Below are 23,405 nucleotides of genomic sequence, written 5' to 3'. Positions count from 1 at the left end.
AGTGTTTTGCTGGTTGTTTTTATCTTTTTGGCCCCATTTGTTCTATTAACATGCACAATTTAAATACCCCAATTTTAAAGCCAAAATCATGTGTAAATTCTAAAGATTTGATATTTCCTCACACTGACCATGCTTACATAACCTGCAGGGTTACACAATGCGAAACTGTCCTGTTGCATTTGAACATTTTGCAGGTTTGAGTCAATTTTACGGATAAATTTCTCAATTCTAGAGAGAAAAGCTTCACTTATTAGACATAACACCACATTTCTTTATTTCTTTCCAACACCAACCAGGGTTACTTCATCTTAAGGTCACTACAGGATAAATATATCATTTTTATTTTCTACTTTTCTTACTTTTTTCTCATATGCCAGTAAAATACATCGTGTTTAAACATTATCTCTTTTAATAGTATCTAATTTATTTATTAAAGTATATTATTTCTTCACACACACACTATATATATTCTTCATTCTTCTATTTTTTACAATATTTCATAACATCGGCTATGTTTACTCAATCTGAGAGCATATACAAGCATGAAAACATCCATTTTACTATTAAGCTTTGCAAATTGGTGTTATTTTGTGGTGTTAAATTTGACCTTTCGTGAGTAATATGAGGAATATTTTAGAAATTCATGCTTTTTATGTGCAGTGAAATACTGTCTTACACCAACCATGTTTACTCCATGTGTGAGGTCTTTATTTTTAAGTTTCTGCAGGCTGGTTTCAAATTTTACAACCTACTAGTGCAATACTTCAAATTTAAGATATTTCTTTTCTGCTTGCACCGACCACATTTACTCAATCTTTTCTGGCACAAAAGCACGAAAACATCTTAACTTTGCACCATCAAATTTTTGGGGTGTACAGTTTTGTCCCTGTATTTCTGCATTTTTCCCACTCTCCCTCTTTATTTGTTTTATAAGAGTTAAACTCAGTGAATGATGAGTGTAAAGCTCCAAACAAAGAGCCGTAGCAGCGCTCTGTTTCACTGCAGACTGAAATAAAATCCCCTTTAAATCAGGTCAGCCGTCTTGTTGCATATCTGATGTTTCATAAAGAGCACATCAGCGATCAGATCATGTAAAAGACATCCCATAATTATCCATAATAAATGTTTTCCAGCATGTTTCTGCAGCCTCACTGGTACAGAGAGAGAGAGAGCCTCCAGTCTGAAACCCTCGCATGTATACGTTAGTGCATTGAGCAGCTCCGCCGCCAGGCGTCCCTGATTATTGGCCTAATTTAGATCTGTGAGAGTCACATGACGTCGACGAGCATCCACTGATGAATCTGTGCCCAGTCCTGCTCTCACCCAGCAGCTCCGAAAAAACCTGCTACAATCGGAGGAATCATCGTCAGTGACTCAACGATTCCAGACTTTTCCATGACTCTCAAGGCCTCAGACTCTGATTTAGGATGCTTTATGAGTAAGATGTGACAGCAATAGAAAAATAAATCACATATCAGACAGTATAGTTCCTATTCATGTCAGTCAGTCTTTGTTAGACATTTGGATTTTAAACCTTGGGTGTGTTTGCTTCCAAAAATGTCGAGACGCTGCCTGCACAGGGCTTCTGAATACACTTCCTCTGCATTTTCAAGCACCGTGCTGCTCTGTTTTCCCCGTCTCGTTAAGCTGAAATCGACGACATCACGATGCAGACAAACGCCATTTAAATTTAAATAAAGTTGCACATTTTGATTGTGAAGGCAGATGTTATTTTAAACTGCCGGAGCTCAAAGGTCAAAGCTTGATGTGTCGACAAGTTTTTCGACACAAACGCAGGCGTCTTTGGCTCCAAGCTGCCAGGAGCTGATAAACCGAGCCAACAGTTAATACTTTAATTGTTGGCATGGATGAATCTGACACTTTTCCAAGCAAAACAATGATTCAGCTTTACCTCCACGGGAAGAAAAAAAAAAGCCTAAACTTAACGTCTGCAGCACGAGGAACATAAAGTGTGTGGGTAAACAAGCAAACAAAAATATTTGTAGTGGCTTGGATGAGCTCGCTGCTCTTTATAAAGGGGATTCACGGAAACAAAAACATCACTATCAATCCTAAATCAGGTCCAAATGTGACGTTAGTATTTAGTTATGTTAGATTTTCTTAAAGTTTAAGCTGTAGCTTTACAGCAGCATGCCATTCTCAATGTATAGCAAAGCTACGGAAGCCTTGAGATGCAAATAAGAAAAAAATGTCAATGAAACAATTTAACTGAGCATGGAGAGGAGGTAACAATATGATACCTGGTTTAATTCAATGGTACTTCATTCATTGGTAATGAGTGATAATTTGCATTTAAACATGCACTAATGTTGTATGTTGCATGTGGCAGTTCATATTTATGTTTAGGTTTACGTATTAAATTTCCAACTGTAAATCTTGTTTCTTTATTTCTGCACTAACCTGGGGGCTTGAGCTCCAAGGGGCTTTAAGATATAGCATCGTAGGTCAGGGGCCAGCTGGTTATCAGATCAGATATTTGGCATTTGGTCAATTATTTGTATCAGTGTTTAGTTTTACAAATAATTAATAAAATTAATGAATTATAAAGTGTGCAACTTAACTCCAAATAAAGATGTATAATCCCCACCCACATGACTCTCAGACTGGCCGGACATCATACAAGCAAGCTCTTATAATTGCAACCATGCAATCTGTCTTCTGTCACTTTAATGGTATCTTCAAAATAAAGGTCTCAAATAAATGAAAAAAGTGTTTTGGTTGTCAGTTTTTGAGTCTTAGCTGTTGTCTCCTTTGTGTTCATGGATAATAAACCTAAGAATGAAAAAGTATTTCACAGGCATTTATTTATCATGTATTTTTTTAAATTTATAGTATGTATCATTCTTTATTTAACCAGGAGGGTCATTCACAAGTTTCCTTTGAGGATCTCCGATTTGCTTCTAGATGGGCAGTGAATATAAAACAACAACAAAAACATTACCTTAAAAGTTTTTTTTTTAGAATTTAAAATTTTGTTTAACAGTGAGTTGATATTTTTTTAAAACATACAAATGTTTGCTTTTTTTTCACCCACTAAAAATGATGTTTTGAGAACCACTGAAAATAAATAAATAAATGAATCATGGTAAAACTCTTTAACCACCTGTTGTTGATTTGAAAAGGAAAGGAATTTGTTTTTCAAGTATTCATTTATTTTGTATTTTCCTGACATAAACCTCATTTTCAACCAGGTATGTAATTTAAGAGCTTCTCTAGACAAGGGGTGGGGCCACTAACGTATATCAAACCTTTATGATGTTACAGTCATAAAATCCAGTCTAATTTACGAAAAGAGGTGCTTAGTGATTGGATTGTTAAATAGCTAATTATGACTAATAGCTTGTCATTTTAAGGATTTTAAGAAGGCCTATGAGATTCCAGCTGAGCCCTGGTTGGCCCTGGCTATCACTGAATCTGCCCTGGTCAGGAAGAGAATAGTGCTCCATTTATCAGAGAATTAACAGACACGAAAAAGCACATCAATAAATTGTCCTGTCAAAATATTTGTGTACAGAATTAGCATGGTAGCATTGCCTAGTGCTGAAGCTAAAATATTCACTGATCCAAATAAATTAATGCTGTCCACACCAACTATATCTTTGTCTGTGTTTTCTTATCGACACACAAGTATAGTTTTGTGTTAACCCCCGGACGAGCCCCCAAGGTAACGCAAAACAATACTCATCATTCCATATGAAAACAGATCAAGTAATCACTACAGTTTACCGTGGGCCAGGTAAAAATGACCTAAGGGCTGCATTTGCCCCCCAGGCCACAGTTTGGACACCCCGGCCCTTGAGGATCTCCAATTTTATTCTAGATTGAAAGGTTATATAAACTTTTAACAAAAAATACAGACTTAGAATTCCTTTATTTCCATGGGATTTTTTTTTTTTCCTGAATTTGAAATTTGTTATTTAATTAATTTGATTATAATTTTGTTTTGTTAACAGTGAGTAGGAAGTAAAAACAAAAAAGAAAAAAAAAACTGGTTAAAAAATTACCTGTTTTTGACTATTAAAAAGTGTTTTATCTATTTATTTAATTATTTATTTATTTATTTATTTTTACATAGAAAAAATAATGTTGATATAAAGTCTGTAACCAACTGTTTTTGACAGAAAAAAATGGAAAAAAAAAGGAACCAAAGAACTTATTCATTCGCTTATTTATTTATTTTGCAAGCATTCATTTATTTTGGACATTACAGTATTTAATACTTAATTTTCAACTGGTAGGTCATTTCCCTCAAGGATCACCAATTTGTCTCTGGACTGACAGTGCATATAAAATGTAAAACAAAAAATGAGGCTAGACTTCAAAGTATATTTTTGTCCTTGAGTTTTTTTTTTTTTCTTTTTTTCTGACTTTCAAATTTTGTTTATTAGTGCATAGGAAGAAATGCTGCTGCAGACACCATTTTTGCCTGTTCTAAGAAACGGTATTTTAGGAAATATTCCTCAAATAATAAATAATTTGAAGCAGAGAAAGCATAACTGGCTTTAAACTATATTGGAAATCTAAATATTATTGTTTTGTAGGTTAATTTTTCTCAAATTTTCTCTGTAATATGATTGAGTTGTCATGTCAATTGTCTCTGCTTGTTTTACTGCAAAGAAACATTCTGAATAAAATATTCCTTTGAATAAAAAAAATGCACCAATTGTTTTCTCATTTGCCTCTCGAGGCCTCCGTACAAATCAAGCCTAATCAAAGAATAAGCAACATCTTTCCCCATAAATCTTATTCAGTGGTTCTGAAAACATGGAGGCATGACTAGGAGCTTCCACAGCTTCATGGTTTTCTTTTTTTGTCACATTTTTATTGGAAACACTCCTAAAAACTGAGTCTCCTCTGACCCTGACAGTGAGACTTTACAGCCCTACAGTAGGTCGTCCTGGTGTGAAGGGTGGTGACGCTTTACTCGGCGGTTGCATCATGTGTGAGTTTGACATATGACATCTCTCAGACATGAAGTAAGAGGGGATTTTTTTTTAACTCAGGGTGGAATGCGTCAGAATGATTCAGATTTGCCCTCAGGACGGGTGATTTAGAAAAATACATTTATCAGGAGCCCAAATATCCGTTATTTGTCCTGTAGATGTGAAATGATAACTGTAAAGTGATGTGTTTATGTTTTATTTATTAGTGCAGAGTGTACAGGGAAAAACAAATGTTGTGAAAGTTTGTGCAGTCAGCCTCCAGCTGCAGGAGAAGTTGGTGTAAATACAATTAGAAGCACTTCATGTGATGTAGAAAATCAAACAAAGCTGGTTTGACCAGAAAGTGGGTCTGCACAAAAAGAGGAGGACATTTTGAAAATTCACTTCTACAATTCAAAACAGCTGTCAAGTGAGCGCGCCTCGGCCTCTCGAGTGTTCAGCCCTCAGCACACAGTTTGTGCTTTTATTCTGAAAGCGCGTCTCGCCTCGCTTTAATTAAAATAACGCTTGTTTGGTGGCGAGTTGTGTTTTTTTTTTTTTTTTTTTAATCTGAATGCATGACAGAGAAGCATCCTAGATCACATCTCCTCTCCAGCTCCTCTCGCCGCTTGTTTGTGGCTCTTCCAGCTCCGCGACATCAAACCCAACATCTCTCGACGGGGTTTGGCTCTGTGATAGCCACCGCGAGAGCCTCCGCGGCTCCGTGGATTGACGGACAATTAAAGAGCGAGAGGCGAAGGCTCGGCCGTGTGATCTGCGAGAACTCCGCAAACATGCAGAAATGAATTTAGTTTACATTTGCCGTGAGGGAGAAAAGAAAGAGAAAGGCTTTTTCTGTGAGCAGTTCTGATCTCTCTGCGAGCTTCCACGTCCGACTGAGAGAGAACAAGATTGCTGCATAGCAGATTGCTGCAGAAACAAATGCTCGCACCAAAAAGTATTGATTTTTTTATGTTGTTCTTGTTAGCTGCAAACCGTGCAGAGGCTTCTACAAATGACCACTTATTCGAGTGAGAAAAAAACAAACATATCGTGTGTTAGGCTGCTGTTTTTTTTCCTGTAGAAAGAGGTCAGATGCTTTGTGGCTTCCAAAACACAACAAGTTTGGAAAGATAACTACATAAAAAGCCAAACTTTTCTTATTTTAGCATCACAAGGGGCACAAAGATGACCTTTGTTCTGACTACTTCTTTCTCTCTCTTTAAATCAGCCTTTGACATCTATGGAAATTTGTCTTGACTATTTAAAAGTTTGGGTGAAGTGGCATGGAGGTATCAGTTACCAATTTATATTAAATGCATACAAACTGATATGAAAGAAAAAACTCCTGCTCTTTGTCTGAAGGCTGAAATAAAACAAAATTAATTGGAGAATCCATTTTATTTGCTTGCTAATGAGTTCAGTAAGGAGTCCAAGACAAATTTCCCTGAGGTAAAAATGAAGACCGTCAGAAGTTTTGGTTCAAACCTGTATGTTACGGCATCAAATGTAGTCGTTCTCACGTGGCGTGGTCTAGGTATGTAGTGGAAAGTGTTAAAAGGCTGATTTACATGAGTATACATATGATGGTTTGATCTTCAGTGTACTTTGGATTAAAAAGTTATAAGCCTAACTGTATCAGTGATGTACCTTATTGTATTGTGATTGTATTTTACTGTATTGTTTCTAATGTGCCATCATGTGTTGTGCCTTTTGGAATTAAAGTGCAGAATCACAGTATATTTATATAAATATGAGTTGTATCATACATTATATCAGAGCAGGATTTATTGTGTCATATAGTATCGTATCATATTAAACCTTATCATATCATATATCATATAGCATCATATTGTGTCATGTCATACCAAATATTGTATCATTTCTTATCAGGATATACTATATCATTTCATATCTTTTTTTTTTTTTTTTAATCGGGATATATCTTATCACATTTTATTCTGTCGCATCATGTCATATCACATCGTATCAGGATATGTTGTATTAGAATATAATACATCATATCATAACGTATCATAAACGTATCACTGGTTTTAACAGACGACATCATATCACCCCCCTTTTAGCATCTTTACCCTGGCTTCCAGTTAGTTTTAGAACTGATTTTAAGATTTTACTCATTACATTTAAATTGCTGAAAGGTCTGGCTCCAATCTACTGTATATACAAGAACTTTTAACCCCCTCTGAGCCAACCCGCAGCCTTAGATCCTCGGGCGGGGGCTTCCTGGTCGTTCCGAAGTCGAGACTCAGATCTAAAGGGGACAGGGCCCTTTCCACCATAGCCCCTCGACTTTGGAACAACCTGCCTGAGGAGATAAGGCATGCAGAATCATTGACATCTTTGAAATCACTTCTTAAAACTTGTTTTTATAGACTTGCTTTTATGTGATGTTTTCTTATTAATACTATTTTCTTATTGTTTTTATCTTTTCACAAAATTTTTTACCTTATTTTAGTTTCTAATCATATTTCATTTCCTCTCGATCTTTTACTCACCTTAACTACCTGTCAACCTCATTTTAATTCTTTGCCCCTTAGCTGTTTTTTAACCGCTACTGTCTACCTCAGTTTATTGCTTTTATCTCTTCATCACTTCCCCTTATTGCTATGTTACTGCTTTACCGTTTCAGAGCTTGTTTTATTCTGCTTTATTTATCTATTTCTGCCTGCTTTATTTACATTTTACTGACTTCTATTGTTTAGCTCTTGTTTTTGACCTACTACTCTTTCTCTTTTAGCCTCTCACATCTTACATTTTTGTCCTCTCGGTCTCAGCCTGTGTAGCTGGGTTCCTGCATCGCCTGGGTTCCAACTTGGTTCTATTGTTTTTCTGGTACTTGATGTCTGTGTCCTGCCTGCATCCCGATGAGGTCCACAATGTCTTAGTAGTGAAGTATCGCATGATGTCTGCACTCTGATTGTTGTCTGACATGCCTTAGTTTGCATGGCATCACATGACATCTAGGTTTGATGTATTTTGATGTTGATGAATTATTATCTTGATCATATTTTTGGTTAGATTCTATAATTGTTTTGAATTTTGCTTATGTTGTAAGGTGTCATTCGTTCTGTCTTCTTTGTCCTTTATTTGGGTTTGTTGCTTTGTTCTTCTGTTTGTGTCTACACATGTCAAAGCACTTTGTAAACCCATATTTTTAAAAGTACTATACAAATAAAGTTATTATTATCATATGACATAATTTCCTATCAGGATATATTAAATTACATTGTACAGTATCATTTCTTACAGGGATATATCACTTTGTATCGTATCGTTTTCCTTTGTATAGTGACTCATTGTACTGTTTCTTATCAGGATATATCTTATTGTAACGTATGGTAACAGGGGATAGAGTATAATTTCATGTTGTATCATATCACATTGTGTCTTTTCAGGATGTATCGTATCAAATCATATTGTTGATACTGTACATTATTGTATCGTATTGGGGAATATTATTATAATCATAACATACTGTTTAATATTGAATCTTATCAGGTGATATCGTATCATATTTTATCGTATGACTTGATGTTAACAATATATATCCTTTTGGCCAGTATTATATGGTATTATAGGCCACTAGACAATATCGTATCACATAGTATCAGGTGTATCTAAGGATACTGGATCTTATTGGCCATATCATATTGTAGTGTATTCTATTGAATGATATATCGTATTGTGTTGTATCTTTTTTATCATATTGTATCATATCAGGCAGTGTTAATTTCATCGACTAAAGCTGTGACTAAAAATGTCACAGCTTTTTTTTCCATGACAAAAACTAGTCTAAGACTAACAAAAAAAGATCTGTGACGACTAAAACTGATAAAAACTAAGTTAAGTTTTCATCAAGATGACTAAAACTAGACTAACATGTAATGTAGTTTTCATCAGACATTCAAAATCTGTGATATTTCTCCACTGTGGGTAAATCCGTTAAAAAACAATGCAGCTGTAGCTATTCTGTCTCTCAGCTGTAGAAAACAGGGACCCCAGGTTTGACAAGGTGCAGAGAACACACTACTATGATTTGGACGAATCATTTTTATGGACGAAAACTAGACTAAAATGTTTTGAGTTTTCATCAACTAAAACTAGACTAAATCTAAAAAGTATAGAAATGATTAAAATGGGACTAAAACTAAAATGCATTTCATTTAAAGACTAAACCCAAGACTAAAATTAAAAATAGCTGCCAAAATTAACACTGATATCAGGCAATATTTTATAGTATGGTATTGTATTTTTTGTATCGTATCTTATCACACTGGTTGGTATTGTAACAGGCAATATTGTATCCTGTTGATACGTGCTGTATTGTATTGTGCATTATTGTATGGTATTGTAACCTGCAGGATAATGCACTTTATCAAATTTAATTGTAATGTAGCATAGCATATCATTATCACACGGTATCACATTGCATCGTACCGTATCATCCCAAGCAGCATGCAGTGTGTCATCACACCATGTAATACTTTTAGATTAGTGCTATGCATCTTTGTTGTAATCATTTGGTATGGTGCTGCACCATGATGGGCCATAGCGCATCATATTGTTTTCAAGTGTTGTGTTTTCCTTTATTGAATATATATAGCAGAAGCCACAAATGGTTTCAGGTTTGCATTTATTGACTTTGATGCTATTAGTTCAGTTGTACTTTCTTTTACAGGACTGTTTTCTGACTGAAAAGTCCCAGGACAGAGTCCAGCCTGAATTTTGTGCTACACTTCATGTTTTTAAAACCACAAAGTGAGGAAGCAAAATCTTTGACAATATTGTTTTTGAGCTGATTAATTAGAAGTTAAATCCTTTTAAGTCATCAGAAGTTCAACCAATTAGTGGAAGTCGTGCCCCTTGGAGACTGTGCATGTATGAAAGGTGATATGTTTAATTCAAGTGTCTAAATCCTGATCCAGTTGCAGCCTCTGTACCCATGCCACCAACACAAATCCTGCACATTTACTGTACTCGACAAATAAAATGCTTTTGATTGGGATTCTGATTGATCCCACAAGAAAACTTTTACTCTGATAAGATTAAAAAAAAGGAAAAAAGACGAGTTATCGCTTGCTGGAATGAATAATTGACGCCGTCTCCGATGAATAATTAATCAAACATTTGAATAATTGTTGTAGCTCTAATCTTGACAGACATTTGCATATCGGCGTGTTCTTAATATGTGCCACTGTATATGAGTTTACATCCTCTCAGGACACAGAGATAGAATTAAAAGATCTGACTCACAGCTGCAGAACCCGTGTCCAATTCTCAGACATTTTCCACTCGGTCAGATCTCTCTTCATGGACATCAGCTGGTGTGATGATGCTCTGCAAAGAGGAAAACAGCATGTAAGCTTTCTATATGTTACCCTACAAGATCTGCAATCCAGTGGCCATAAAACATGCATATACATGGAAACCCATTTAGCAGTTTCAGACTGGTGCAGGCCAAAATGGATGCAGAAGATAAAAGAAATCATGAAACCTTGGCATGCAATTCCCAGGAAAAGTTTGTCAGCACAATAAAAGTAAAAACGTCATGTAAATGATCCAAAGCATGAAACTTCTGATAATGTCCTGAAGTTGCATAGAAGCATGGGATTTGTGGTCTTTAAGTGCCATCCACTCTGAAACCACATCAGTCCATGTAGAGCAGATCATCCAAACAGCCAGAAAAACACGCAAAGTATCCAGTCAACTTCAAAACAGCAAAATGCTCAGACTTCCGATAGCAAAGCACCACTATATCGACATTACGTCTAATCCTATGGCATGAGGTACAGGTCATCAGAAGGTCAGCGGCTCAGAGCTACCACGGCAACACTGACAAGGAAAAAGTTGAGGTGAAAATGCACAGAATTTTACATGAAACCACACATCCTAAGAAGCAACAAAAACATGGAATAATGTCGGGATGACCAATAAATCAACCCCAGGAAAGCAACTTTTATGACTGTTCATCTGAGATGCCATATATTTCCATCTATGGTTAGGATACCAAAAGTTAAAAACAAGACCTGCAACACCTGATTATAAAATACTGAATGAAGCCGAGCTAAGCTCATGCTGCTAAAGCTAACTTAGCTCTTGATGAAAGCTGAAGCTCACAAAGCAGTTATGCAAGCTACATAGGTATGTTAGCTATGCAGCCACATTAACTTTAGCTTTGCTTGCTAAATCTAATGTTGCCAAAGCTTAAAGGAAAAACAAGCTTGTACATGAATACATTCTAATGCAGCAAGCAAAGCTTACATAGCTCTGTTAGCTGTATGCTATGCAGAAAACATAGCTTAATGAGCTAATAGAGCTACAGCTCAGGTCATTAAGCAGCTATGTAAGCTATGTATCTACATTATCAGCATAGCTGAGTTACTTTCAGCTACACTGTCTTAAGTTTATGTTGCTAAAGCTAACTTGGCTATAGCTAATGGAGCCACTTAGGTAGCTTAGCTGAAGCCAAACTCACAAAGCAGCTATGTAAGCTGTTTGGGTATGTACACACACAGCTACACTTGCTTTAGCTTCGTCAGTTATATTTCATGTTGTTAAAGCTAACTTGGCTGTAGATAGCTAATGTTGCTAAAGCTCAGCTCAAGAATCATTAATGTAAACTATGTAAGAATGCTATCTACATAGTTGCATTAGCTTTAGCTTTGTTTGTTTTAGCTAATGCTCACTGCAGAAGCCAACTTAGCTATTGATAATGGAGCTATGTAGCTAAAATAGCTAAATATAAGCTCAAAAAGTGGCTATGTAAGCTATGGAGGTACGTTATCCAGGAATCTACATTAGCTTTAGCGTCATTTGGTGAAGCTCACATCGCTAAACTCAACTTAGCTATAGATTGTAACATTTTACCAGAATGTCATGGTAGGATTTGCTACTGTTAAGATTTGAGCCACCTATCTGCAACAAGCCCTCTCATTGGTTCTTCAAGATGCTTGATTGTGATTGGTTTCCATGATGCGCACTGCTACAGTCTGAGCCCTGTATGTGTATGTTATACCTGCAGCATGTGAATAAAACCCTGCAGCGTCCAGAGTTAAATACTGGAGTTGAAGCACGTCGTAGTCCAGTCTATTTATTTTACCTTTTATGCAACAAAGAACACAACATGGTGTCAGAGTAAAAGCGAGTTTGACTGACGAAATGGACGTCACTGGAGTACCGTCACTCCGCATGGACTGGGATGCTAGCAACCTGCCCAAAGCATGGTGAAAGTTTCGGCTTCACGTGGACCTAATGTTTTCTGGACCGTTTAAGAAATGTAGACATTTTATGACCATTTTGAAGCATACGTCATGCCAAAGACAAATCTTATATTTGCTCGTTGCAAATTCCACAAGAAAGTACAAGGAGTTAATGAGTCTTTGAACAAAGCAGCATAAAACAAGAGGACATTCAGACAACGTCCATAAAACCGAGGGAACTCGAGAACACCTGAAAGCATGTGGCTACTGTGGAAACAAAACTCACGGAACAAGAGACAGCTGCCCAGCTAAAGGCAAACAATGCAAAATATGCAACAAATGGAATCATTTTGCAAAAGCGTGTCGTTCTAAGCCAGGAAAAGGAGAACGACCTGTGCTGTGAAAATGAAACGGACAAACTTGAGGACAATGGAGATTTATTCATTGATACTGTTGCACAAGAAAACAGAGCTACTGACAGAGAACAAGCCCATGCAGATCTGCTCATTGGACCTGACAAAGCTGCAGTAAGCTTTAAGCTGGACACTGGAGCCTCAGCCAACGTCATTCCCACACGTGTATTTAGCAAATTGGGAGTACAACATGTGCTACAACCCTCCACACGCCCTCTCTGCGGCTACGGTGGTGAGCAACTCATTGTCAGGGGCAAGTGCAGCATACAAGTACAGTACAAAGACACTAAACGGATGTTAAAAATGCATGTAGTAGACACACCTGCACCCCCGGTACTAGGACTCAAAGCTTGCCTAGACTTTGGACTTATTAAACTCATACTGTCTGTCACTAACCAAGCTGAGTTACTCATCATGGAGGAGTGATTCACCCACCAAGGCGTGTTCCCCTTGCTCTTAGAGAACGCCTCAAAGAGGAACTCCAGAACATGGAAAAGCAACAGATAATTATGAGACTCACTGAACCGACTGAATGGGTCAATTCAATGGTTGCAGCAGAGAAACCCCGCACAGGAAAGCTTAGGGTGTGCCTAGACCCCAAAGACTTGGACAAGGTTATAAAGCGACCACACTACCCATTACCAACACTGGAAGACATCAAATCAAGGTTAGCAGGAGCTTCTAATTTTAGTGTCCTTGATGCCAGATCAGGATACTGGACTATTTAGCTTACTGTGGAGTCATCCAAGCTGACCACGTTCAACACTGTCTTCAGACGTTACAGGTTCCTTCGCCTACCTTTTGGTCTAAAATCAGCTCAAGATGAGTTCCAGCGAAAGGTCGATGAGACCTATGAGGGTCTGCAAGGAGTCACAGCAATCGTCGATATTCTCATCTATGGCAGAGACAAAGATGAACACAACAGAAACCTTCGTTCTATGCTACAACGCTCCAGAGAGTGTGGAGTTAAGCTCAACCCAGAAAAGAGCATAATCTGTGCAACTGAAGTTAGCCACTTTGGGCACCTCATCACAAAAGACGGCATAAAGTCTGATCCAGCCAAGATCACAGCTATTCTAGACATGGAGCCACCCAAGGACAAAGGTGAGCTAGAGACTGTTCTTGGCATGGTTAGCTACCTCTCAAAGTTTGCCCCTATGCTCTCAGACGTTAATGCACCCATGCGTCATCTGTTGAAAGACTCAAATGAATTCATATGGGATGTGCAACATGATGAAGAATTTAGGAAAATGAAGGAGTTAATCACAAGAGAACCTGGCCCTGTCCTAACTTACTTTGACCCCAGCAAGGAGCAAAGACTGCAAGTTGATGCATCAAAGTATGGACTAGGTGCAGTTTTGTTGCAAGAAGGTAAACCCATCGGTTATGCTTCTAAATCACCGACTGAGAGTGAAGTCACCTACGCTCAGATTGAGAAGGAGCTATTTGCCATTCTGTTTGGATGTAAGCGCTTCCACCAGTATGTTTATGGACATCACATAGTTGTGGAAAGTGACCACAAACCACTACAGTCCATCATGCGAAAGCCACTCACAGCAGCGCCTCCAAGACTACACAGGATGATACTACAGCTTCAGAGATACGACTTCACCATCGTCCACCGACCTGGTAAAGACATTCCTGTTGCTGACACCCTCTCCAGAAAATCACTGTCTGAGCAGGACGCCAGCCTCAGAGAAGGTACGGACATGCAAGTACACACCATTTATAGCAACTTACCTGTCAGTGACAAAAAACTAACAGATATCAGAACAGAAACTGACAAAGACACACAGCTAATGCTACTGAAGAAAACCAAAGTGCCCTCCAAGCATCGCAGAGTATTGGAATCATCGAGACGAGTTGTCACAGATGAATGGCATCCTATTCAAAGGTGAGAAAATCATCATTCCTATCGCACTGCGTGCAGAGATGCTCTCCCGCATACATGCTGGTCATATGGGCATCGAAAAGTGTAAGCAGAGAGCACGAGACATTCTCTTCTGGCCAGGGATGAACAAGCAAATTGAGGAGACGGTCGGAAAATGCCCCACCTGCTTAACACACAGATCCTGTAACACTAAAGAACCCATGATAAGTCACAGCATTCCTGACAGACCCTGGCAAACAGCAGCAACAGATTTGTTTCAGTGGAACAACGAGAACTACATAGCAACTGTTGCTTATTACAACAGATTCTTCGAGCTTGACAAGCTACAAAGCACAACAGCTACTGCTGTGAAACAAAAACTGAAAGCAACCTTTGCTAGACATGGCATACCAGAGACTGTCATTTCAGATAATGGCCCCCAGTACAAGTGCAAAGAATTTGAAGCCTTTGCCAACACATGGGAGTTTACTCACATAACCAGCCCGCATTGTCCTCAAAGCAACTGACTTGCTGAGAAAGCTGTGTGGATTGCAAAGTCACTCATGGGAAAAGCAAAAGCTGATCAGAGAGATCCTTACCTGAGTCTCCTTCAGTATCGCAACACACCAGTCGACAACTTCAAATCATCATCCCAACTGCTTATGAGTCGTCGCTTACACTCCATCTTACCCAAAAACCCAAAGTTGTCCGCCACAGAGATGCTCACATCAGATTCCAGGAGCAAGGACACTGGAAACCAGCTGTTGTCATCCAGCCTGCTACTCGTGCGGCTGAAGGACAAGAGTACAGACGCAACAGGCGCCACCTGCTGGACACTAAAGAGACTAACAACACTCAGACTGAGAACACTTATGACCACAACAAACAGCCAACACAAGACAACAACAACTCTCACACCACGCTGACAAGAAATGACACACCTGTCACTGCCCTTTACCAGACAAGATATGGACGAACAGTAAAGCCCAGAGATATCCTTGACCTATAAATGCATAAAGATGCTTGAAAAATTGGCTGTTTTGAGTTCAACTTTAGTGAATTTGTTTATATTCCAAGTTCAAGCAAGCTACATTGAATTTAAGATAAGATGCGTTACGTTTACGTTGTACTTACAGCATAAGTGTCTTATAAGTTTACAATATAAAAGTTATGACTGTTATATGTGATTTATAAAAGATGCTATAGTCACTTTAGTTAGTTTTATTAGAAAAAGTGGGGATGTAACATTCTGACCAGAATGTCATGGTAGGATTTGCTACTGTTAAGATTTGAGCCACCTATCTGCAACAAGCCCTCTCATTGGTTCTTCAAGATGCTCGATTGTGATTGGTTTCCATGACGCGCACTGCTACAGTCTGAGCCCTGTATGTGTATGCTATACCTTCAGCATGTGAATAAAACCCTGCAGCGTCCAGAGTTAAATACTGGAGTTGAAGCACGTCATAGTCCAGTCTATTTATTTTACCTTTTATGCAACAAAGAACACAACATAGATAATGGAGCTACATAGCTACCATAGCTTAAGCTTAGCTCACAAAGCAGCTATATTAGCTACATAGGTATGTATCTTTGTAACTATATTAGCTTCAACTTTGTTTACTAAAGCTTAGGTTGCTGAAGCTTACCTGGCAACAGTGGCTTATGTAGTAATGTTAATTACACAGCTAATGTAGCTATGTTAGCTCTAGCTAAAGCTAACTACATAAACTTATGTAGTACCTTTATTTATGTCTCTTAAATAGCTATGCTAGCTTGCTAACATGAGTCAACATTTAGGTAACTACTTCTTAAAACAGGTTGATTCATAATTTAATCTTGGATTAGACCTCTGACCTTTGAAATATTTCTTAATGTGTAACGTTTGCAATGTGGTGATTTTATGATCATAACTACAAGGTGTTTATGGATTAAGATTAGTTGAAAAAACATCTGAAACTGGAAATATGTAGACACTACATGGTTAAGTTAAATTATCAACACAAAGAAAAAGCATGGTTCCTGTCATTTTGAAACACATTTATGCTGCACTACCATGTAAATCTTTAAAGAAAGGCTGATTTTTCTTGTGTAGCCTGGGAAGTTTTTAGGGATCATTGTGAGTAAAGAGCAAAAACCTGACAAAGCCCAACAAAGCAGCAACACAAATGGATGTAAAACAAGCCAACGGTTTAGCAAGATTAGCCTGATCACTTTATTTGGATGTGAAAACAAACATTCTGGTAAGCAATGAGGTTCAATGTTCAAGCCTTAAAATAATCTGAAACACTACAAAGCTGTCTTTAACAGCCAATTTCCTCTGAAAATTAAACCTTTAATAAGAATATAAAAGCTACTGGAATATGTCTTGGCGACATTTTTACTACTCATATGGCGCTGGTCAAGTTGGTCATCCAAAAACCACAACTCTGTCAGTGCACAACCAGGTTCATGACCCTTCAGTCAAATTATGTTAGGTTTGGTTTACTTTAGAGACACACTGTGGTTTTGGTGAAATGTGGAAAAGGTCTTACATGGCCAGAAGCTTTGACTTTTTTAAATATTTACCTTAGACCATAACCATTCCCAAGCCAAAAGATCATTAATCATTGTTGGAGTGGAGCAGATACTGCAGGGTTACTTTTCAGAAATCAAATTAGGATGAAATGTTTAGCAGATATGGTCTTTATAAACACGTCCTCTAAAATAAACTGTTGAACTTCTTGAGCAATACATTTCCAGTGTAAAGATTAAGAGACAATTAACTGAAAAGGTTTAAAAATTCATGTACTCCTGTGTCTACTAAGTTTGGGAATAAGAAAAAAGGCAGCAGAGTATGTTTTTTTTCCTTAAAATGTTTGACTTTTTTGCACAAAAAGTAACTAAATCTTTTTAGTTTTTAGTTGTTTTTTTCTTTTTTGGTTTGTGCTAAAACATTATGTTTCCAATCATGGTTTTAAAATAGTATGTACACCTAACTGAGCAGACAAGATGCTCTCCAACTTTTGCTTTATGGAAACAAAAATGTGCGTTGTGTCGTACCAAACTGAACTGGACCGTTTGGTGGAAACAACCCACAAGGGTGCTTTCACGCAAGGCCCAGTTGTTTCAAGCCACAGCACAATTCCTTCCCTTCCCCCTTCCCCCCGCTGGCTTGCTTAAACACTAGCAACATCAATCCGTGCCTGGGCCTACTTGTGTTTGTACTCAGTCTGAGACAGCAGGTGGCGATGTGCACATAGCTGGTTTACAAACCAGCATCTCATCCAAACCGTGCCAGAGTCCACTTGAATCGTGCGTGAGACCACCTCCCCGAGTGGTCGTGGGCACCGGGCGCAGTTCGTTTGCATATACAGTGCTTAACAAATTTATTAGACCACCCTAACCCTAACCCAAGTAAGGTTTATGCCACAGCTGCCCTAAATTAACAGCATTGGTAATTACCAAAACCATTTTTTATTTTTCTGCAATGGTTAATACACCAATATGTAGAAGCTCTTTAACCCAAATGATATTTTAATGCTTAAATATAATTATTATTGTTATCCATGAATTTTCAAATTTACTGATTTACAAAAAAACTGAAAAAATAGTAAACCACATTAATATTTCTTGATTAATATGTCAAATTATAGTGATTTACTTGCATTCCTGAACAGAAAAATTAGTTTTAGTGGCTGAATGTTATGCTTGATTCATTTCTGACTTCTCAGAGAAGCCCAGTGAGCCGGCTAAAATTTGATTGAATTTAGTTTAAAATCCCTCATTCCTGTTCAAAATGGTAAAACGTGAAAATGAAAGAATCCACATTAAAGCACTTCATGATGCTGGATGGTCTTTGAGATGAATATGACAGGTCTAATAAATTTGTTAAGCACTGTACATTAACCAAAACGAACCGGACTTTGGGGTCAAGCGCACTCGCATCCAGGACCGGGCACCTAGCGTTCGATATATATAACCTTTAAATACCATGGAAAGTCACCAAGGTTCCAGCCTCCCACATAAAGCTTCTGTAAGAAACTCAAAGGCATGGATGGTGTCATTAGAATGCCAAAACTGGCAATATATGGTACAAAAGATGATTGTATAAACTACGTAATTTCTTGTATAATGAGGTAGAATGGGCTGTGAGATTGACAGGTGGATCGGTGCCATGTTGCAGGTGCTGTACTGTACCGTCGTGGTGTAGAGGGAGCTGAGCTGAAAGGCAAAGCTTTTTTACTGGTCAACCTATGTCCCAACCCTCACCTTTGGACATGAGCTCTGGGTAACGACCTAAAGAATGAGGTCGCGGACACAAGCAGTAGAAATGAGATTTCTTAGGAGGGTGGCCGGGTTCAACCTTAGAGATAGGGCAAGGTTGAACCACTGCTCTTTCACGTCGAAAGGAGTCAGTTGAGGTGGTTCGGGCATCAGATCAAGATGCCTCCTGGGCGCCTTCCTGTGGAGTTCCTCCGGGCACGTCCTACGCTTCAGGAAGGAGACCCCCTGGCAGACCTAGAACTCGCTGGAAGGATTATATATCCCATCCACCCTGGGAGCACCTTGGAATCCCACAGGAGGAACTGGAAAGTGTTGCAGGGGAGAGGGACGACTGGGTTGACTTGCTTCGCCTGATGCCAGCGCGACCAGACCCGGATAAGCAGAAGAAGATTGATGTTCCAGATAAAAATAATATGAAGAGGAGATTCATGCATATCAGAGATTCCCAGGAATTAATGGACTTCTAGTTGACTTGCTTCTGGACGTGCAAGTATGTGAGAATGAGGATTTATACTCATCGACTTCCAGGTGAAGTAAAGACTGGGGGGAAACTGGAGCATGTGCAGTGTGAGTATCATTTGGGTACGATTGAGACGTAAACATGCAAGAGGAACTTAATCTCAAACCATATTATCCAGGTGTGTAGCATGATTTCAGTTGGACTAACATGTTTACATGCATTTTAAAAGTCTGATTTTTGTCAGTCTGAGAATGATTCAACTTCTTTCTGCAGCTAGAGACTGCAGAAAGAAGTTTTAGTGCCTCAAAAATGCTATAAACTTGCTTTACCAATCTGCCACACAATTCTAGAAAAAAAAATCAGCACACAGTTCTGAAGAAGAAACTTCCTAGACTCCCTGGACTTCACTTACCACATACGAAACTTCCATCCTTCAATGTTCTGCCTCCAAACATGGCAAAAACAAGCATACAAGCTTGCCTGACCAAAACATCTTTCTACAAACTAGACGGCAGCAAACTGATGATTTTTTTCACCTTCTGTAGCAGAACTTTGCAAAGCTTTGAACCCTTTGGCCTCTCCGATAAGACTCCGGAGTTTGCTCGAGCCTTTGCGTTATTTTTCAGCTCTGCCTCGGACGAACACATCTGTTTCATCCTCCTGCTAAAGTTTATGGCCCTGTAGGACTTGGAGTAAAGTCAGTTCACGGTCTGATGGGTGCACTGGATACCTCCACCGCTCATTTTTAGACCGAGCATTGTCATTCTTAGCGTTTGTTATCTCCACACTCAAAGGATTTTGGGGATAGGAGTAAGGGCTAGGAAGTAAATTGCTGTTGTGTTCCCCACTTCCATCCATCTCTCACCACTCACTTTTGTCCATTTTTCTTTGTAGCTGCCCAAAAACACATCAGCAGTAAATGTGAGCGTGTTGGGAGGGGAGTCGATGATTCGTCTTTTGATCCCGGCGTGCTTGTTGTCAAAAGCTGCCCGGTTTGAAGAGACTGTTGGCCACAATTGACTGTGACAATTAGGGCACGATCACAGTCCCCGAGTGGAGCACTTAAAGGCTAATTTACATGTCACTTTGCCGAATTAAAAAAAAAAATACTGAGAGAAAAGATATTCTGCTTTAGCTCGCCCTCCCTCCCACCGTCTCCGTTCGTGTCTGTCTGCTCGTTCTCTCTCTCTTTTTTTTTTTTTTATTCCTCCATGCCTTGTAAACTGTAATTTGTACACTGCTTAGGGGAACCTGGCAGAAGAGAGGCGACCAGCATTTCCATTTGAAAAGAGGCAATCACCAGGCCACTGCTGAGCCTATTGTCCGGTGGCGGTGCAGGTGGGGGGGCCGAGGTAATTTACAGGCAGTGAAGTTAACCTTCTGGCGAGGTGCATTACACAGGAGGTTTACACCTGAATATATGGAGATGTTCTCATGTTTGCAGATACACCGGGCCAGTATTACTCCTTTATTCAAACCTGTGTATCTCTCAGTGTGCATGATTGTTAAGGAGAATTGTGACAACACTTACATGGTCCTTACCTCACTTGGGACGTCCTGAATTCTATCAAACTTGCCTCATATTTTATCCTTAAATTTAAGAGACTAAAGCAGTGAAATTCTGACGCAATCAGCCTCTAAAATCCTGCACGTAACTCCGGTTTGTTTTTGCGAACGCCAAAAGAATGCTGCAGAGAAAGAAGAGTCGTCTCATAATGCTGTAACATGGGATCAAACTAAAGTAGGGTAATTAAATTATCCTGCTGCAACAAAAACTTGACATTTCATTTATTCACATGAGAAATATTAACCTCCCATATTACATAATGTCAACAGACTGGGTGAACAATAGGGCCTGTGTGTGCATAGACTTTGCACTGACAGTGCTCATTTTCAAGACAAAACCAATCGAATGCAGAGTAGCATTTTCAGAAACAGACAAAGTTTCGTACTCTCGAGCTACTGCTCATGTTTTGGTGAAATTTCCTGGAATTTAAGAACATATTCAGCAACACTGTGGTATTTAAAATGATTCATGTTGTGTTGTGAATATAGAGAATTTACTCGCTTATTTTTTTATTCACTCAAATAACTCAATACACTTGCATGCCAAATCCGAGTATGCGAGTGCCCAATGGCGCTCCAACCTTTGGCTAACTGAACTCCAGTGCAACATGAACTGAGGCAAGGCCCACCCACAAATTTGACTAGGCCTCTGAAAAAAAAAAAAAAAAAACAGAATGGGCCCTCCCCAATTAAGATTTATTGATATCAGGACATGTGTGTTGGATCAGTAGCATTGGTGCCAGCATCCTGGCTAACAGTAACCTCATTTTAGAGCTGAAAAGTGTTTCAAATTTTTACTGGGTTCTGATTATGGAATGATTTATTTGAGCTACTTTTTTACCTGCTTATATTTGCCACTTTTGCCAAACTTTTGCTAATTTCTGCCACTTTTTTAACCATTTTTTCCATATTTGCATTTTTTTTGCCAGATTTTTAGCCTTTTTTTTGCCCATTTCTGCATTGCCAATTGCAACTCGTTGCCTACTTAACTGCTTTTCGCCATCTTTGCCACTTTGATACAGTTTTTTGCCATTCTCCACCCATTTCTGTAATTTTTAAACCACTTTTTGCCCCTTTCATTGACCATTTCTACATCTTTTTGCATACTTTAGCTGTTTTTGCCAGTTTTTGCCACTTTTTATCTATTTTGCCACTTGGTGCTCATTTTCTTCCCCATTTATGCTCTTTTCGACCTTTTATTTTCAACTTTTAACCCATTTTGCCCTTTTTCACCCATTTTCGTGTGTTGGGGGGGACTTTACCCCAGTTTTCTTCAGGAACTTTTGACCCATTTATACTGCTTTTTGGTATTTTTGTGACTTTTTTGCCACTTTTATCCCAATTTTGCCCATTTTCATCTATTTTTGCCACTTCCTGCCCATATTTGCATTTTTGTGCCACTTTTTGCCAATTTCTGCATTATCTGTTTGTAACTTGGTGCCTAATAAGCTGTCTTATGCTAATTTTCTGCCAATTTTCGCAGTTTTTTGTCTATTTTTGCCACTTTAAATCAGTTGCTGCCCTTTCTCACCCATGCCTGTCATTATTTTATAGCACTTTCTGCTGTTTTTTTTGCCTATTTGCCTGCTCTGTGCTACTTTTTTGAGAATTTTTGCCAGCCTTGCTGCATGTAATCCAATTTTTCTGCTTTTTGGCCATTTTTTTTTTCTTCTTCCTGCCATTGCTTGCCACCTTTGGTCAATTTTGTTGCCACTTTTTGCCTATATTTTTAGCCCATCTCTTGCCACTTTTTGTCCACTTTTTTCTCTTTTCACAATTATTCAATTATTCCCTATATATAGGGGAAATTGTCTTAGTTTCTCATACTGTATTTTCTGGTATCCTGACATTTGTGCACGTCATGGCCTAGCTATAAAGTCTGGCATTCTCTCCTAATATTTCAGAGTGTCCATCCACATTGATAACATTACTAAAAAAAAATATTTAGTTATGAGCAGACTAGACAGCTCAGGTGTGAATGCACATTTAGAGACTGAAAGCTGGTCACATGATTTTATTGTGTTAACTATTGGAAACTTAGTGAGGTCACATTTAGCATTATGGGTACTGGTGTTGTGTTTAAAGCCCTCTTCCAAAGCTTAAAAAATGACTGAATTTGCCAAAATCAGTTGATTTCTGTCAAACAGACACCTCTCCTCTCTGTGTCTGAAGTTTCTTTTCTCCTGCTCCGACAGGCTGTTTGTGACAGGTGCAGAGTGTGTGCGTGCATGAAAGTGTGTGTGTGTGCCAGGGGACCGACCCTCCCTCCCTCGCTCGCCCGCCCGTCTCTCTCTCTCTCACTCTCACACACACTCCTGCTGTCCTTTCAAAGGGAACAGAGGGGACAGAGTGAGTAGAGAAACAGCAGGTTGATGGGATAATGCCCATCATCTGTTGCACCGTGTCATTTCTGCGCTGCTCTAACCTGCTTTAGTAACGGCTCTGTGCACACACAAACACGGAAACAAACACATACACAAACTCTGATGGGGCTTATATGTGCAGCTATGTCATTTTACAGCAACGCTCCTGTGCTTCTGATAGGGCTGGGCAAAATGGACCAATGATAGAAGCTCCATTTTTAGCAGGATGGCAATACACGATATCTATCTCAAGATTTAGGCGCAGGACTCCAACTTATGGCAAGAGCCTCAATACAAGGCATGC

General features: G+C 38.7%; 1 protein-coding gene across 1 annotated transcript in view; it reads right to left on the bottom strand.

Moving 5' to 3' along the window:
• Positions 1-23,405, bottom strand: part of zeb2b (zinc finger E-box binding homeobox 2b) — a 230,173-nt gene that overhangs the window by 170,632 nt on the left and 36,136 nt on the right. The window contains 1 exon segment of the mRNA XM_041781782.1: positions 10,221-10,304. Coding sequence (XP_041637716.1) covers positions 10,221-10,304 — 84 coding nt within the window.

This window comes from Cheilinus undulatus, linkage group 24 (genome assembly GCF_018320785.1).
Source record: "Cheilinus undulatus linkage group 24, ASM1832078v1, whole genome shotgun sequence".
NCBI lineage: Eukaryota > Metazoa > Chordata > Actinopteri > Labriformes > Labridae > Cheilinus > Cheilinus undulatus.
This window is presented reverse-complemented; position numbering and strand designations above follow the sequence as displayed.